Source organism: Dreissena polymorpha, chromosome 9, assembly GCF_020536995.1.
Source record: "Dreissena polymorpha isolate Duluth1 chromosome 9, UMN_Dpol_1.0, whole genome shotgun sequence".
In the NCBI taxonomy this organism is placed as follows: Eukaryota; Metazoa; Mollusca; class Bivalvia; order Myida; family Dreissenidae; genus Dreissena; species Dreissena polymorpha.
Genome location: NC_068363.1, coordinates 62,616,364 through 62,634,763, shown reverse-complemented (window position 1 = coordinate 62,634,763; position 18,400 = coordinate 62,616,364). Strand labels below are relative to the sequence as shown.

At 36.4% G+C, this 18,400-nt stretch overlaps 1 protein-coding gene across 1 annotated transcript in view; it reads left to right on the top strand.

Moving 5' to 3' along the window:
* The first annotated feature begins 2,783 nt into the window (after positions 1-2,783).
* The window catches only part of LOC127844770 (lysosomal protective protein-like), a 30,508-nt gene continuing 14,891 nt past the window's right edge, over positions 2,784-18,400 (top strand). The window contains exons 1-8 of the mRNA XM_052375236.1: positions 2,784-3,030; positions 4,565-4,746; positions 5,647-5,758; positions 10,238-10,288; positions 12,893-12,979; positions 13,136-13,383; positions 13,811-13,910; positions 17,844-18,014. Coding sequence (XP_052231196.1) covers positions 2,983-3,030; positions 4,565-4,746; positions 5,647-5,758; positions 10,238-10,288; positions 12,893-12,979; positions 13,136-13,383; positions 13,811-13,910; positions 17,844-18,014 — 999 coding nt within the window. The 5' untranslated portion in view covers positions 2,784-2,982. The remainder of the gene's footprint in view (positions 3,031-4,564; positions 4,747-5,646; positions 5,759-10,237; positions 10,289-12,892; positions 12,980-13,135; positions 13,384-13,810; positions 13,911-17,843; positions 18,015-18,400) is intronic.

Here is an 18,400-nt window from a genome sequence, read left to right as displayed (position 1 = left end):
AGTTTTGCGTTTAGGTCCACTTTTCTCAGAAAGTATCAATGCTATTGCATTCAAACTTGGTACACTTACTTACTATCATGAGGGGACTGGGCAGGCAAAGTTAGATAACTCTGGCTTGCATTTTGACAGAATTATGTGCCCTTTTTATACTAAGAAAATTGAAAATTTTGGTTAAGTTTTGTGTTTAGGTCCATTTTATTCCTTAAGTATCAAAGCTATTGCTTTCATACTTGCAACACTTACTAACTATCATAAGGGGACTGTGCAGGCAAAGTAATGTAACTCTGACTGGCATTTTGACAGAATTATGGGCCCTTTTTATACTTAGAAAATTGAAAAATTGGTTAAGTTTTGTGTTTAGGTCCACTTTATTCCTACAGTATCAAAGCTATTGCTTTCATACTTGCAACACTTATTAACTATCATAAGGGGATTGTGCAGGCAAAGTTATGTAACTCTGACTGGCATTTGGACGGAATTATGGGCCCTTTATACTTAGAAAATTGAAAATTTTGTTAAGTTTTGTGTTTTGGTCCACTTTACCCCTAAACTATCATAGATATTGCTTTCATACTTGGAACACTCGCAAACTATCATAAGGGTACAGTAAAAGGACAAGTTGCATAACTCTGGTTGTCACATTTACGGAATTATGGCCCTTTTTGACTTAGTAACTTTGAATATATGGTTAAACTTTACTTCTCAAGTATCAAGGCTATTGCTTTCAAACTTCAAATACTTTCATGCTATCATGAGGTTACTGTACCTGGCAAGTTGAATTTTACCTTGACCTTTGAATGAACTTGACTCTCCAGGTCAAATTATTAAATTTTGCTAAAAATGCCATAACTTCTTTATTTATGATCAGATTTGATTGATACTTTGACAAAACTACTCTTACCTGACATACCACAATAGACTCCACCCAAACCATCCCCCGTGCTCCCCCCCCCCGAATCCCCCCCCCTAATATATTTTTTTTTAAGATCATCTCACAAATGACCACCACACCCTCACACTTTACTATACCCCCCCGCCCCCCAAATTGTTTTTGTTTTTTAAACAGTTAAAAAACACAAATATTAATTTTTATTATTTTATGTTTGAAATACTGTCCAACCATCGCACCCAACAATACCCCCCCCCCCCCCCCCGATTTTTTTTTTTGCATTTTTTTTCCGCATTTTTGGAAGATAATGTAATAAATGTCCACGCCTCCACACTATACACCCCTCTTCACTCCACCCCTCCCTCCTTTGTGATTGAAAATGAGAGTCCCTTCACCTTTAAAAAGAAAATAGATGAGCGGTCTGCACCCGCAAGGCGGTGCTCTTGTTTTTCATTAAGTTTTTGCAGTGTACACCCTGCCAGTATTTCCTTTTTCAATACGGATGTTCGATGGCAGAAGTCTTTTAAATATTCACAATGCCTATGAACAAACAACAAGGGGTAAAAATTATTGCATTTACGGAATTTTTAGATTTCAGCCTTATCTCAATGTTGTAAATATTTCAAAATTAAGATTCGAATTTACGCGTTTACGAGTATCTGCTAACAGACTTGAAGTCGAAGCAGGGCGATGGCACAAGCCTGAAAAGACACCGTATGAAAACAGAAAATGTAAACACTGTAACGTTCTCGAAGATGAGTTCCATTTCTTACTCGAATGTCCAGTTTTTAATAGTCTTAGAAAACAATATATATGTAGATATTATTGGAATCGCACAAATATGATAAAGTTTATCGAACTTTTACAAACTGACAACGCTAAAACAATTAAAAATCTTGCAACATTTATTTTTAAAGCAGCAAAATTGAGAACTGAATTATATTATCAATAACCTCTCTCCACATATTACTGTCTATGTGTTGTCAATCAATAAAAATTATATGTTTTCACATTGTTAGAACATTCAAGTTTATTTTGAATACGATAAGACTTTACAATATGCATATTATATAATTACCTTAATATATAAATGTTTAAAATATTTGTTTATTTTGAATATGAATGTCTTTAGAGTTGCCAATTCTTTCGTTACAAATTGTTAACTTATATTGCCTAAAATAGTATATATATATATACCTGTATGTCATTGACCACGGTTTACTACATTGTGTATTATATGTTTGTGTACTCATGGGCTTAAAGCCTAATGTATTCTGAAATAAAACCATTATATGCACCGATTTTGCTTTATGTGCTCACGTTCATTTAGCGTTTATGATAGAGCGCACTGTATGATCAAAAACGCAAACAGAATACAAATAAACGGAAAAAACGTTTACTGTCAGCACGAAAAATTCTGTTTGGTCGGGTAAGTGGAAACAGGGACATACATATACAAAAATATTTTTTAAGTATATATTCCGTGATGTAAGCAAACAGCTTTTTTCTTATCATCAATCTATATCCATGGTTATTTTGTTAGATTATATGGACTATTCATCAGTCACAAGCTGTTGGAAATATCAGTATAAGATAGATAAACGTCACGGAAAAATATGTGTACTACTTGCACGTGCGTCAGTGCGAGCTATTGAACTAGTAAATTGGTGCACTGTAAATATTCCGTGTTCTAATAAACTACGGAAATATTATGCAATTTCAACGCATTCATCTTTAATATACGCACTCTAGTGAGAACAGCTTGTGATAGTTTTAAATATACGACATCTGGAACATTAAACGAAGGCACGATGTGCATGATCGCTCATTAGATGTAGCCAAATGAAGATAGTGTTGTGCAACCTGTTAAAAGCAAATGATCATCCACGTGATGTACGCTTTAGCAAGTCATGTGACTCACATGTGCCGACTAATTTCAGAACATGACGCAAGGCATTTATCGTCTGATCAGGCAGATATAAATGCCAAACAAACTCTTGAAAACTGTATAAATAAAAAACAATTAGAATTATTATACTCGATACATAGCTACAATAGCAACTTGTCAGTGTATTTTGCGGTGGATTAATTGTATGTTTGATTTCAACGTTATTATAATTGTACTGTATAGTGTATACAAGGTAAGGAAGGGATTGTCATACTTTTCTTTGTATTTTGTGTATCGTATAAAATGTGTGTCATGCATTTTCCGCTTTGCAAACAAGATACTAACTTTTGTATGGGTAATTTTTCAGATTAGGAAATCGGATGTAAAGAAAGAAAAGTTGTTATTAAATTATCTTAAAACAAGAAAAGTCACCCTTATGTGCGTCAACATTTTATTGATAAGGTACTCAATCAAAGAAAAGTCTATGTCGAAAATAAATTCGTATAAAACGTAGTACTTACTGTAGGCCTTGTAATTGCTTTTGTTTTTTTTTTCTGGCAGAACATTAATACATTTAGCAACGTTAGATAGCCTATGTATGATGATGTTGCAATGATTAAACTCCCAGCTTTTGACCCTCTGAGCTGTACGTATGTACTTATAAAATCTCAGAGCATTCAACTTCAAGAAGAATTAACCGATACTCCGGATTTGAAGTGTGTGCAGGTACTGTATTTACAAATGTCCGAAATTTTAGAGACAAAAATTAAGGTGTCCGAAAAGGTTAATTATATTCAGGGATCTATATTCTGCTTAAAAAAATAAATAAAATCACAGCTTTGCTAACTTTTGCCTGAAATGATATAGAACAAAAACATAAAAGCAGAAAACATCCTTTCCTTAATAGGACGACACTGTTTAAAATGCTGTTGAATGAATCCATTACTTTCCACCAGTATACATGGTTATTTACCCAAATACGCGAATGTAATGGTCCAATGCCCTCAGGCATGAATCTGCAAGGTTTTATGGCCTTAATCCTGTTGTAAAAATCCATTATCGAAGTGTCACAAGATAAGTGAAAACAGGGCTGGGTCCAAGTCAGTAGAAGAGCACGGTAAAATATACTGTCCGAAAATTAATAGACATAAATTATAGATGAAAACCTGTATGTCCGAAAAATTTAAAGTCACGAAAAAAAAATTTTTTGCTAAAAAAGAGTGTCAGAAAACTTAGAGTAATTACGGTAAGTACTCATAAAAGCTCAAATCATTCCAGAAGATGATGGTGGTGCATGGTGATGGTTTAGTGCTGGTGGTAGTTCACTTTATGTTGTTTAATATTGTGTCATCTTAAAGAGACTTGTTCACTGACCTTTTGCAAGTATGCCAAAACCCATAATAGCCATTGGTTGCTATTGACTACGGTTACTTCAGTATTTTTTAGACAGTAGATATTGACAGAACATTTATTCCTAAATTAATTTGAAAACCTAAACAATGGTTCATTTTGATGCCGTCACAGACATTTGTTTCCTTTTAATATTGTTTTTTTTTATTTAATAGAATTGGTGCTGATTTTTTGCAGACGTTCAAATGAATTGTGTTTGCCAATTCCAGTTTTGTTATGGGCAAAACTAAACAAAATTAAACACACCTCATAACTTCTTTCACGTTTCATGTTTCATGTAATTGATTTCACTGTCATTATGAAATACTGTTCATTTTGTCATTGGTTTGGCTGTGTACACTAGTATGTGCCAATACATAGACCTCTCTTGTAACCAGTTATTGAGGATGTCATCCAGCCTGCTACTGATGTTGCCACTATTAGGCTTACTAAGCTTAAGTGTGTCTGCTGCACCACAGAATGACCTTGTGGTGACCTTGCCTGGGCTTGACAAGCAGCCGCCATGGAAACACTACTCAGGGTATCTGAAGGCATCTGGTACCAAGCAGCTGCATTACTGGTAGGTAGGCCTTGTTGTTAGCCCTTTGCATGCTGGGAAATTTGTGGTCTGCTAAAATGTTGTCTGCTGGATTTCTAAAATTAGCATTTTCTTTGATTTTTTTCCAAGAATACTATCAGAATAGCAAACAGTTTGGATCCTGATGAGACGCCATGTTCTGTGGCGTCTCATCTGGATCCAAACTGTTTGCAAAGGCTTTCAAAATTCAGGTCCAGCACCGAAAGAGTTAAGTCTTTTATCGCTCAAATAATTATGTTTGTAGTTCCTTAGAAAATTAAATTAACTTAAAATAACTTTCTGTCTATATTTAAGCATAAAGGCTTCATATGCAGCCGTAAGATACAATTGAGCAGCAAACAGCATAAAACCTGAACAGCTAGTTACTGGCACGCTGTTCTAGTTTTGTGCTGGTTGCATGTGGCCATTTTCATTTGACTTCTGAGTGGGAAATGGTCAAACAATCTCTGCAAAAGGAGTAAAAATAACGTCTGCTTCTGGATTTCTAGAAAATATTGGAATGGAATTAATACCTGATTGTTACTCAGTGAAACTGTTCAAATATTCTATTTTATATTTAGGTTAAGTGTAGCTTGTATTGTGTGACTAAAATTAAGAGTTATTTAGATCATAATATATTTTCCGTCTAAACAAGATTTTCGGTATTAAAGAAGGGACTTCCTTTAAACGAAAAATACCATAAAAGCGGAAATTGTCGTCCCTGATTAGCCTGTGCGGAGTTCACAGGCTAATCTGGGACAAAATTTAACGCTCATGCATTAAGCCCAATTTTCTCAGAACAAGACTCATATAAATACCTGATCTTTGATTAGATTGAATTCATTTTTTCATACAAATTCTCTTCAATTTTTGTTTAATTTACATGTGTACATTTACATCCAGGTTTATAGAATCCGCCAACAAGCCGTCGTCAGACCCACTGGTTCTGTGGATGAACGGTGGACCTGGCTGCAGTTCTGACCTTGGCCTACTCACCGAACATGGGCCTTTCAGGGTAAAACTGTGATATCACTCATGTCATATAAGTCCGCTTTGCCAAAACAGGGTTTAATGCATGTGTGTGAAGTGTCAGCCCAGATTAGCCTGTGAAGTCCTCACAGGTTATTCAGGGACGACACTTTCCACCTTAATTAGATTTTGTTTAGAAGATACTTCCTTAACCCTTTGCATGCTGGGAAATTTGTCGTCTGCTAAAATGTCGTCTGCTGAATTTCTTAAATTAGCATTTTCTTCGATTTTTTTCAAAGAATACTATCAGAATAGCAAACAGTTTGGATCCAGATGAGACGCCACGTTCTGTGGCGTCTCATCTGGATCCAAACTGTTTGCAAAGGCCTTCACAACTCGGTTCCCGCACTGTAAGGGTTAAAACAAAAAAGCCATGAGAGCTAAAAGTGTTATCCCTGGGGTGACACCTGTTATCTCATGTTGAGGCTGCTATGCAGATGTTAGAATGTTAAAGGCAGTCAAGAGAATCATCTTATGTCGTCCTCTTTATTCTCACACAATGGTAGTTTGAAGATGGGTGGTTGATTTGTTTTTCTGTATGCATTTCTTGTTCTTCAAACTACTTGAAGTATTTTGTTTTATTTCTTTGTGATTGACACTTCTCACACTGCATATTCTTTAGGAGTAGTTATTTGTAACTTTTTTACCCCATTCAATTCAAAATGGCAGAGGTCGCCGTGGTGTAATGGATATGGTGTCCGCCTTGCGACCGGGAGGTCACGGGTTCGATCCCCACCGTGGGAGCGTTCTTTAGATTTCCCCCAAAGACACCAAGAACTGGTTCTAGGCCCAGGAAACGGACTCGAGAGCGTTTATATAAGCCTAAGGCTTTCGACGCAATCGAGCTAAAATAAATAGGTTTAAACTAAACTAAATGGCAGATTTATTGTCTTTATTGATACAATTTTGTTTCTTTGAACATCTTTATTTTTATATGAGACTTTACTACATTCAACCAAATAAACTTATATGTTGTGTAGCTCAACCTGTTAACCCCTGCATAGCAAGTTATCATCATTTACTGTTGCAATTTATTTAGCTTAATTTGGTTCCCTTGTTTATAAGCAATATGCACATACAACAGGAGTGCCCATACAACCTGCTTCAAGCAATTAGATAGTGATGATTACAAATTGCAGTACCTTCAACTCTGCCAACTATTTTCCAAGTGATTGAGTGTAAATTGCATAATTATTTCTTCTTATGGCCAACCTGTTTACCCATTAGTGTTATTGGTTAATAGTACAGGGTAATTACCTGCATTATAAAATTCCCCTGACTTGGTCTAGATATTGCCCTACAAATACACTGTAGACAAAATTGTCTTCTTTCTGTTGTGTCTAAATTCACATTGCAACATTTCTTACAAATAGAGATTATCTGATGGGAGTCTCAGATTGAGGAAATGAGATAAATTGTGGTACTGGTATAGAGATGTCAAGTAGCAATACAAAATGATTAAGTGTTATTTCCTGAGTTTTAAACAATGAATTAAGATCAGTACAAACAATACATGTATGTAAACACTATAAGATTGAGATGCTTAAGAGTTTTTTTAACTAAGAGGACATACACAGATTGCCATGCGAAACCATAAGAGCTGCATTATGCGAAAATAGGTCTTAAACCATATGCTGACAGCATAGCTCCAGACAATGCGTGCACTCTGTTCAGAAGTTACTCTCTCCAATATAGTGTCATGCATTGTTTTTTGGGTCTTATTAGTCGACAGGGTATGTCATGGGCTCAGTCTGGAGATACTCTGGCATCATATTGGATAAGACATGTTTTTGCATGAAGGTCATTAAGTTATAAACTCCCTTTTGACATGGCAAATGCTTATTATGCTCCCCTTCAAAGAAGAGGGGGTCTATTGCTTTGCAAATGTCAATCTGTCTGTCGGTCGGTCTGTTGGTCTGTCGGTCGGTCCGTCCACCAGGTGGTTTCCGGATGATAACTCAAGAACGCTTGGGCCTAGGATCATGACTCGCAGATGACCCCTATTGATTTTGAGGTCACTAGGTCAAAAGTCAAGGTCACGGTGACCCGAAATAGTAAAATGTTTTTTGGATAATAACTTAAGAACGCATACGTGGCCAACAGGGCGAACTCTGAACAATATAACTGAAGCAACTGGTCTGTAATCCTAAATCTATAATTATCAGTCCAATGAAACATCATCATTTGAGTAAGATAAAGTGGATCAGTAAAAAAATATTATCAAAATATGAGATTTTTCTGTATATTTTGTATATTAAATATTGTGTTAATGTTTAATTTTGTTGATTAATATAAATATAAGCAGGACATAATACACTATTATATCTTTCTTATATACAGGGGAAACAAATGCAATAAGTTTAAATTTCATGTTTAATAAATAGAGGATATTTGTTCATGTCAGTGTGAGATCATTTGTTATTTTTTTCATTGTCCCTTGACATATTGCTTTTATATTTTTCATTCCCCGGTACTTTTTTACCAACATCACCCCAACCTATATTACCCCCCCCCCCCAACCTCTCCCCCCCAATTTTTGTTTTTAAACATCCTCTAATACATTACCACACCCACATTATACATACCTCTTTACCCCCACCCCCCCTACCCCCCCCCCCCAATTTTTTTTAAACATCTAATAAATTACCACACCACACATTATACCCCTCTCACTCCCCCTACCCCTCTCACCCCCCCAATTTATTTTTTTCAAAACATCTAATAAATTACCACACCCAACATTATACCCCCCTCACTCCCCCCTACCCCCCCTCCCCCCCCACCCCCATCCCCCCAAAAAAATCTTTTAAAACATCTAACAAAGTACCACACCCCACATTATACCCCCTAACCCCCCATTTTTTTTTAATTATCTAATAACATACCACAACCCCACATTATACCCCCTCTCACCACCCCACCCCCCTTACCCCCCCCCCACCCCCTTACCCCCCCCCCCACCCCCCCCAATTTTTTTTTCAAAACATTTTATAAATAACCACACCCCACATTATACCCCCTCTTACCCCCCTACCCCCCCCCCCCATTTTTTTTTTAAAACATCTAATAAATTACCTCACCCCACATTATACCCCCCTCTCACTCCCCCCTACCCCTCGTCCCCCCCATTTTTTTAAAAACATCTAATAAATTACCACACCCCACATTATACCCCCCCTCTCACCCCCCTACCCCCCCCCCACCTACCCCCCCCCCCTCCAATTTTTTTTTTTTCCTTTTTTATTTTTGAAAGATCGTCTAATAAATTATTGAATATGAACAATTTTCCCATGATGGCTTACGTTATACTGTCAAGCACTCGAATAGTCGAGCGCGCTGTCCTCTGAGAGCTCTTGTTAGGTCACAAGGTCAAAGATCAAGGTCACAGTGACTCGAAATAGTAAAATGGTTTCGGATGATTACTCAAGAATGCTTACGCCTAGGATCATGAAACTTCATAGGTACATTGATCATGACTGGCAGATGTCCCCCTATTGATTTTCAGGTCACTAGGTCAAAGGTCAAGGTCACAGTGACTTAAAAGAGTACAATGGTTTGCGGATGATATCTTACATTAGGTCAAAGGTCAAGGTCACAGTGACAAAAAACGTATTCACACAATGGCTGCCACTACAACTGACACCCCATATGGGGGGCATGCATGTTTTACAAACAGCCCTTCTTATTGTTTTATCTGCCTCTCAACACATATTAATGTTGTTTAATTGTTAAAATGAATATAGGAAATAATTTTTGCTGCCACAGAGATGTTAAGATCTGAATTTTCTATATCAAGAGAGGCTAATATCTTTCTTGAATGTAAATTGTATATTTTTTATTTGTTCTTGTTTGAGTGTTAGTACATTTTATTATGTACCTAAAAATATGCTTGCTAAAATAAGAGAGTATTTGCACTATTAAAATACAACAAACAAGTGGACCTTATCTGCAGACTGCAAAGGCCAGTCTGGGACTATACTGAATGCACAGGCATTAAGCCCCATTTTCCAAGAGTGAGGTTCATATATGAGTCATGTTCTGAGAAAAGTGGCCATAATGCATGGGCGTAATGTGTCGTCCCAGATTAGCCTGTGCAGTCCACACAGGCTAATCAGACACAACACTTTCCTCCTAAATTGGATTTTTGCTAGGAAGAGACTTCATTTAAACGAAAAATGTCAATAAGTGGAAAGTGTTGTCCCTGATTAGCTTGTGCGGACTGCAAAGGCTAATCTGGGACAACACTTTACGCACATGCATTAAGCCCATTTTTTTTTCAAAACACAACTCATATTATCACTGAAAGTAAGTCAAGTATTTTTTTTATAAGCACTTATATCAATGAAAATTTTAACATCTTCCCTATTCCAGTTTGATACAGAAATATATAAAATAACAACAACATATATTCTGGTATTAGTCTATATTTTTCAACATCATCTCAGATATGTGTATTCCATTGCAGATTTCAAAGACTGGTGGTGGAGTTTCCATCAACAAGTATAGCTGGAACAATGTAAGTCCGCACAGTATCTAAAACATTGAGTAATATGTTATCAATATGCACATTTTCAACAATGTTTCAATGAAGTTAAAAAAATGATTTAAGCTTTGGTTTGCATTGACCAATTTTGACGAAGCTTTATATAGATATAGCAAGCATGCATGGCAACTAAGCTTAGGATCTACTTTGGGGCCAGTCATGTGAAAGTTACCGCTGTTGTAACTAAAAATAGAAAAACGAAATGAGCTAAATAATAACATTTGGAGCTGGTTGAGTCAAGGTCACTAATACTTGAAAGAGAAAAAAGTTACCAGTCAATTATTTGCATATTATGACAAAGGATGAGGTATTTCACTGTAATGTTGTGTGTACCATTGGTACGTGTTTTGTGGCATTGCCATGGCCTTTGTTTTAATTTAAATGACTAATTTGTTTTTTGAAGTACGCAGTTAAAAAAAAATAATCATAAAATGTACAATATTGTGTTTATTACAATACATGTAATAAGCTAGTATAAGTATAAGTTAAAGGTTGTTCAAAAAAAAGAAGCTGTATTAAAAGTCTAAATGGGTTGGTGCAAAATGCATCATGGTCTCATTTCTAAAGAATTATTTTAATAAACTCTTAATTACTATGTAATAAGTTGACCATCTACTCTTAGTAAATAAGAGTCTGTGAATGGCATCGTTCATGAAAGTAATTAATTTAGTTAAAAAAACAACTCATTATGTGCAGAAAATAAGAGTATACTTTTGTTATTAATAGGACATCCTTCTTAACTGAAATGATTTATTTATTAATGTCAAATTTTATGAGCACAAAATTTTTCAAATAAAAAAAAAAACTTTCTTTATTACCATGAAGGAAGTAATGTGTTTACACATGCATTTATTGCTTCTTAATTGCCTAGGAGGAAGTTTCTTTAATCAGTTCATGAGATGTCTGGTGAATGTTTTTTTTTAATCAGGAAAACGTTTAACTTGAAATCCACATGCCAGATAACTTCTTTAAACAGACCAGCCATGTGTTTAAAATAAAAGAATGCCTTTACTTACAGACTTTTACTTCCTTACTTCTGCAAATAAATTGCATTTTTTCTCTCAAATGTACTGCTGAGAACTTATTAGCATTAGAGAAATCAAAATATAAGAAAAGTGCAGATGCTGCGAGGAGTAGTCAAGGTGTGGGTTGTGACAGAATAATATGCTAGAATAAATGCCTTGAGTATATTTGACAATAGGTTGTAGTCATACATGCCAGAACTTTTCAGGTTCAAATCGGGACTTTCCATAAAAAATTGTCAGGACATTTGACCAAAAAGCGGGACACCTAAAACGATCAATCATTCCACCTTTTCTTTAGTCAGTAGTCAGTATATTTCTTACAAAAACTCTAAATTTCCCCCCAATATTGACAATGAATGTGTGTTCAGAATTTCGTGAACGCGTACGTTCTCCATTTTCCGGAAGTAAACACACTCCATTAACTGAAATATGGGGTGTCCCCGTTTGCCTCGATTTGACATCCAATTGGTGCAGGGATATCCCTTTGAACATATGTAAAACGTGTGACACGATGTGAGCGCATCGAGCACTATTCTTATTCAACCAATCGTAAATTAACCCTAAATTTAGATTGATGCAATATGTACAAACTATTTTCTGAAAATACGTCAAAAACGAAAGGTAATTTGTGAGAAACATCGATGTGTATAGGTCAGCATTCAATTTGTTTGATGTACAAAATCGGTGTTTTGACAGGTTTTATAACTTTAGGTTGTATAATACACAGGATAATAGTTTCGTTGGACTTCATTAGGCCATGAAATACAAATGCAGGTGGCGTTTATTTCTGTACAATACATCTTTGGATAGCAATTAGCAACCCCTATCATAAAAACACCATGGCGTGAATGCTGATTAAATCAATAAGTTGCCAAAATTCGCTGATAAGGTGTCAAAAACAACACTGGTGCACTCGAGTAGTAGAAGTGGGTTGTAAATTGGGGGTAATAAAGGGATTAGCGATTGTAAGTTTTAGCCAGAAAGAGCTTGACAAGCGAATTTTATTGGGAACTTGTAGACCTTACATCGTTTTTAACGAATGTCGGGACAAATCGTTTCATATCGGGATGCCAGGACAAAGAGCCCAAAAGCAGGTCTGTCCCGCCGAGATAGGGACGTCTGGCATGTCTGGTTGTAGTGTGTTAATAAAATGAAAAAACCTAACTCTTTTACTAAAAGTTGTGGGATATAAATCTCAATTAAGCACAATTACATTTGTTTTACAAAATGATCTCCCTTGTACATGATGATCTCCCTTGTACGCGATAATCTACCTTTATATGATATTGTTCTCCTTTTCATGATAATCATCAGCCTTGTACATGATGATCTCCCTGGTTTAGGTTGCCAACTTGTACATGATGATCTCCCTTGTTTAGGTTGCCTTGTACATGATTATCTCCCTTGTTTAGGTTGCCAACTAGTACATGATGATCTCCCTTGTTTAGGTTGCCAACTTGTACATGATGATCCCCCTTGTTTAGTTACCAACTTGTACATGATTATCTCCCTTGTTTAGGTTGCCTTGTACATAATGATCTCCCTTGTTTAGGTTGCCAACATGCTGTATCTGGAGGCACCGGCTGGTGTGGGGTATTCATTCTCAGAGGACAAGAACTATACAACCAACGACGATGAGGTATAAGGGAGTAAATTATTTTGGCAGTTTGGTTTCATGAAAATATTTCATAGATAATTGTATAATTATGATACATACGTAAGTCAATACTCTTTAAAAAAAAACAAATAGATTTAGTTTTTAACCACTAAGATAAAATAAATCTCCACCTTACAGGTCGCAAATGACAACTACCTGGCTTTGACCTCATTCTTCAGCAAGTTCCCAGAGTACAAATCAAACGCATTCTTCATCACAGGAGAGAGTTACGCGGGCATCTATGTGCCCACCCTTTCTGCAAAGGTCCTGCAAGACCCCAGCATGAACTTCAAGGGAATGGCCATTGGCAATGGAATCTCTAATTTCACCACCAATGATAATTCGCTGCTGTATTTCGGGTACTACCATGGACTCATTGGTGAAGAGTAAGTTGGTTATACATTTTTACTTATGTGTGTGTGTATTGAAAAGTTTATGGGGCTCTTCCATGTCTGTGGCAGCATTTTGTGAAGGCCAAGATCAGAGCACTCCTACCAAATTTGCTTACTAGACTCACACAATGTGGGACTGCCGAATTTATAAGTGAGCTTGCTCTCAGATTTACAGGGGTGGGGGTGGGAGGGGGAGCTTGGGCTGGCAAAGGACATACATTTTTATTGCTCTTTTATTGCATTCATGTAAGAAACGAGGCTTGCTTCACCAAATTGATAATATAAAGGTCATTTTGAGGCAGGACATGTCTTCGTAAGTTTATTTAACATATGAAATAAATAGCCTGTTTTGAAGTGTGTATATTTGCATTTTTATAATTTTTAAGGTTATTTCCTTTTATTTTTGTGTTTCTACTTGCAGTCTATGGAACAAGATGTTGAGTGACTGCTGCCCAGGCCAGTCGGTCCGCCAGTGCCACTTTGTGAACGGCTACACATCTAATGGCGCTTGCTCAGATGTTGTAAGTCTGTGATCATGTCTTTCATTTTTAGCGAGGCTGTTTTCGGAGAAAACCCGAGCTATTGTCATAGCCAGCTCGTTGTCCGCCGTCCGCCGTAGGCGTCGTGCTAAAACCTTAACATTGGCCATAACTTTTTAAATATTAAAGATAGCACCTTGATATTTGGCATGCATGCGTATCTCATAGACCTGCACATTTTGAGTGGTAAAATTAAAGGTGAACATTATCCTTCAAGGTCTAGGGTCGAAAAAACAAAGTCAAGGGAAGTAATAAGCTTTAAATGGATATAGTTATCTGACCTGCCCACGTATATATTTTTGTTTAATAAATCAAAGCGGCGCAGTAGGCGGCATTGTGTTTCTGACAAACACATTGTGGTAAAAGGTCAAGGTCATCCTTTACGGTCTACGGTAAAAAATACAGATTTAAGGGAAGTAATAAGCTTTAAAAAGGGAGAAAATTATTCAATATTGAACATAGCCACTTTATATATATGGCATGCATGTGTATCTCATGGAGCTGCACATTTTGAGTAGTGAATCTACAGTCACGTTAGAGGCTTTTAATTATTTGCTACTAAAAATAGAGATTTGTTACAGACAATTTTTTTCAAGGGAAGTAATTATATAATTATAAATCTCATATTATATATTTCTTTACCAAGAATTGACGTTCTTTTCACAGTTACTGTACAGATTTATTATTTTGATTATTTATAACCCAAATGAAATGATTGATTTGTCCAAAAAAAATTTTAAATGATATAATTATAATTTCTTTGATGTTCATTACATACCTGTGGACTTTTGTCCATAGATACAAAATCAACTCTGGTTATGATCTCTTTTAAACCACAGGCCTTGGTTGTCAGTGATGTCTGATATGGTCATAATTGGCTGTGAGACCCTCCTCACCCCCCCCCCCCCCCCACCCCCGGTTGGATTGGACAAAATTCAAGGGAAGTAATAACCTTTAAAGGGAGATGATTTCTATACCTGCCAAATGATAAATTGAAATTTTATTTCAATGCGGCGCAGTAGGGGGCATTGTGTTTCTGACAAACGCATCTCTTGTTGGGTCACTGGGTCAAAGGTCAAGGTCACTGTGACCTCTAAAAAAAAGAAAAAAAATTCTGACAGGCTTTCGCAGCCGAGCGTGGCACCCGTTATGTGGTGCTCTTGTTAGCTCACCTGATTGCTCAGGTGAGCTTTTTGTGATCGGTCTTTGTCTGTCGTCTGTCCGTCCGTCCTTCTGTCCACATTTGATTATAAACACTCTAGAGGCCACATTTCTTGTGCGATCTTCGTGAAACTTGGTCAGAAGGTTTGTCCCAATGATACCTCTGTCGAGTTCGAAACTGGGTCATTCCGGGTCAAAAACTAGGTCACTAGGTAAAATAAAAAGAAAAACCTTGTAAACACTGAAGAAGTCACATTTCATGCCCAATCTTTATGTTTCTTTGTCAAAAAATGTTGGTTGAGTGATAAACATGGCCGCCAGTGGGCGGGGCAGTTTTCCTTATTTGGCTATAGAGAAACCTTGTAAATACTCTAGGTCACATTTCTTGTCCGATCTCCATGAAACTTGGTCAGAAGATTTGTCACAATGATACCTCGATCGAGTTTGAAACTGGGTCATGCTGGGTCAAAAACTAGGTCACTAGGTAAACAAAAAGAAAAACCTTGTAAACACTGTAGAAGTCACATTTCATGTCCAATATTCATGTAACTTTGTCAAAATGTTTGTCTTTTGGTTGAGTTCAAATGTGGTTCCTGTCTGTAAAAGAATAGGCCGCCAGTGGGCGGGGCTGTTTTCCCTATTTGGCTAAAGAGAAACCTGGTGGACACTCTAGAAGTCACAATTTTTGCCCAATCATCATGGTTTTATTGATATCTCGGATGAGTTCAAAAATGATCCAGATCGGTGAAAAAACATGGCCACCAGTGGACGGGGCACTTTTCTATATATGTATTTCAATTTTCATGAAATTTTATCAGAACATTTGTTTCCTAGATAAGAGTTTTGAGTTCCAAAATGGTCCCGGTCCGTTGAAAAACATGGCTGTCAGGAGGGTGGCTGTCAGGAGGGGTGGGGGCAGTTTTCCTTATATGACTATAGAGAAACCTTGTGAACACATTTGTTGCCTAATCACAGTAGAACTTTCAAGACATTGGTTTTATTGATATCTCGGACAAGTTGGATAATGGCTCAGATCAGTAAAAAAAATCACTTTAGCTCACCTGATTGCTCAGGTGAGGTTTTAGGATCTATCTTTGTCCATCGTCCGTCTGTTTCTTCCACATTTGGTTTGTAAACACTCTAGCATTCACATTTCTCAAGCTTTCTTTATCAAAGTTGCTGAGAAGCTATATGGCCACAAGATCTCGGTCAAGTTTGATATCGTAATGAACAAAATCGCATAATAAATGCCAGAATTATTGCCCTTAGTTTGTCAAAATTTTCATAATATTATACAAAATCCTTGTAAACACTCTTAGAGGTCACAATTTTGTTTCAGATTTTATGAATCTTGGTCATAATATTTATTTTTTGTAAGCAAAGTTTGATGTTTGGTAAGGGGGGTCAACTCAATATATAGTTCACTGGGTCAAATCTTACACAAATAAAATCACTCCATATGCCAGAGTTTTGGTTCAATAAGGATGAAACTTGACCAGGATGTTTTTCTGGACTATATCTAGGTCAAATTTGATGTTTGGTAATGTAAGGACAAAACCTAGGTCATGGGGTCTAATCTTACAAAACCAGGATGTTTTTTTTTATGATATCTAGTCAAAGCTTGACATTGGGTTATGTGGGGTCAAAATCTTGGTCAGGAGGTCCAAATCTTGCAAAACCTTGTAAACACATGTAGAATTAGCATTTCTTGCAAATGTCTGCATTGCAAAAAAAACATGCAAATAGACAGTACTCAATCAGAATAAATCATATGCTCATACTGCAAAAGTAAACAGACCAATCTTATATGCTCCAGCGTACTGAAATTTCAACTTAGCAACAAACAAGGCCTTGTTAAAAAAGGTGAGCGAACTAGGGCCATCTTGGCCCTCTTGTTATAATTAAGCCTTGCTCTGGGGGAATAAGGCTAAATGCCTTTGCATAAATTGTCTTCCCAAAGCGGAAAGTGTCCTCCTTGATTAGCTTGTGTAGACTCCTAGGGTTAATCTGGGACGAAATTGTATGCACATGTCTTATATTATAAGCTTGGCTGTTTTCGAAGGTATTGTCATAGCCAGCTTATCGTGTCCGCGTCGTGCTAAAACCTTTACATTTTGTCAAGGTTTTAAACATTGGCTCTAAAATCAAATTGCTTCAACCTACAACTTTGAAACTTGGTATGTAGCTGCACCTTGTTTAGTTCTACATGCCACACCCATTTTTGGGTCACTAGGTCAAAGGTCAAGGTCACTGTGACCTCTAAAAAATAATAATCTGACAAGCTTTCATTTGTTCACAACTGCACCGGCAGCCAAGTGTGGCACCCGTTATGCGGTGCTCTTGTATTAATATCCCATTATTAAGACTGATTTAATGAATTAATATGCAATGGTATAGTCTCAGCCTTTTTCCAAGTTTGCCCACCTCATTTAAAACAGCGCAAATGTGTGTTATAACAGCAGAGTTATGTTTTATATTTATGACATCATTTGATGTTGTTGTTTTTTGTAGTCACTTTATTATATTTAAAAAAAACAAATAGAAAAATCAAGAAAATTATACAAGAAATTGAAAACCACATACATGTCAAATGCGGACCAGTGTTTATGCTCTGCTTTAAATCTGAACCCCTTGCAAGACTCACTTAGTCAAGTTTCTTTAAACATTGTTTATATGTACATGTATAACAAACTTGTCATTTATCATCACAAATATGGTTTTCTGTATTTATTATACTGGTTCCCTGCATTCCAGGTTGGACAGGCTCTGGATCAGATCTCGGGAACTGGCCTTAATGAGTACAACCTGTACGCCCCTTGTGAAGTGCCCACATTTGGTGGTTATATTTACAACAACGACTCTTTTGTCTACAGTCTGCCAAGCCTCTCGCATCAGAATCACCCAATGATAATTGAGAAATTGAATGTAAGTATAAAAAAAGAGACTTTAAATGTAAAATTAAATGTAAACAATAAATTGTGCTGATATTGAGAAATTAAATGTAGGAAATAAGGTTTGTTGAATAATGATGAGATAGAGAAATTAAATGTAAGAAATAATGTAGGGTTACTTGTAATTTATAACAAAAAATGTTTGCTGTATGCTGATTATGTATTCCTGAAGAAAATATATTGATTTTTCTCGAAGCTTTCTCATAGTTTGTTTACCTCTTACTTTTGATGTTATTTTAATATTTTTTTCCAATTTATGACAGGTATTTTTCTATTGTGTAGGACTTAAAGTAGTAATGTGGCTGTTATATACTTGTTAATTAAAGCATGGAGTATTGAAGCAATGTTTCAGCACAATTC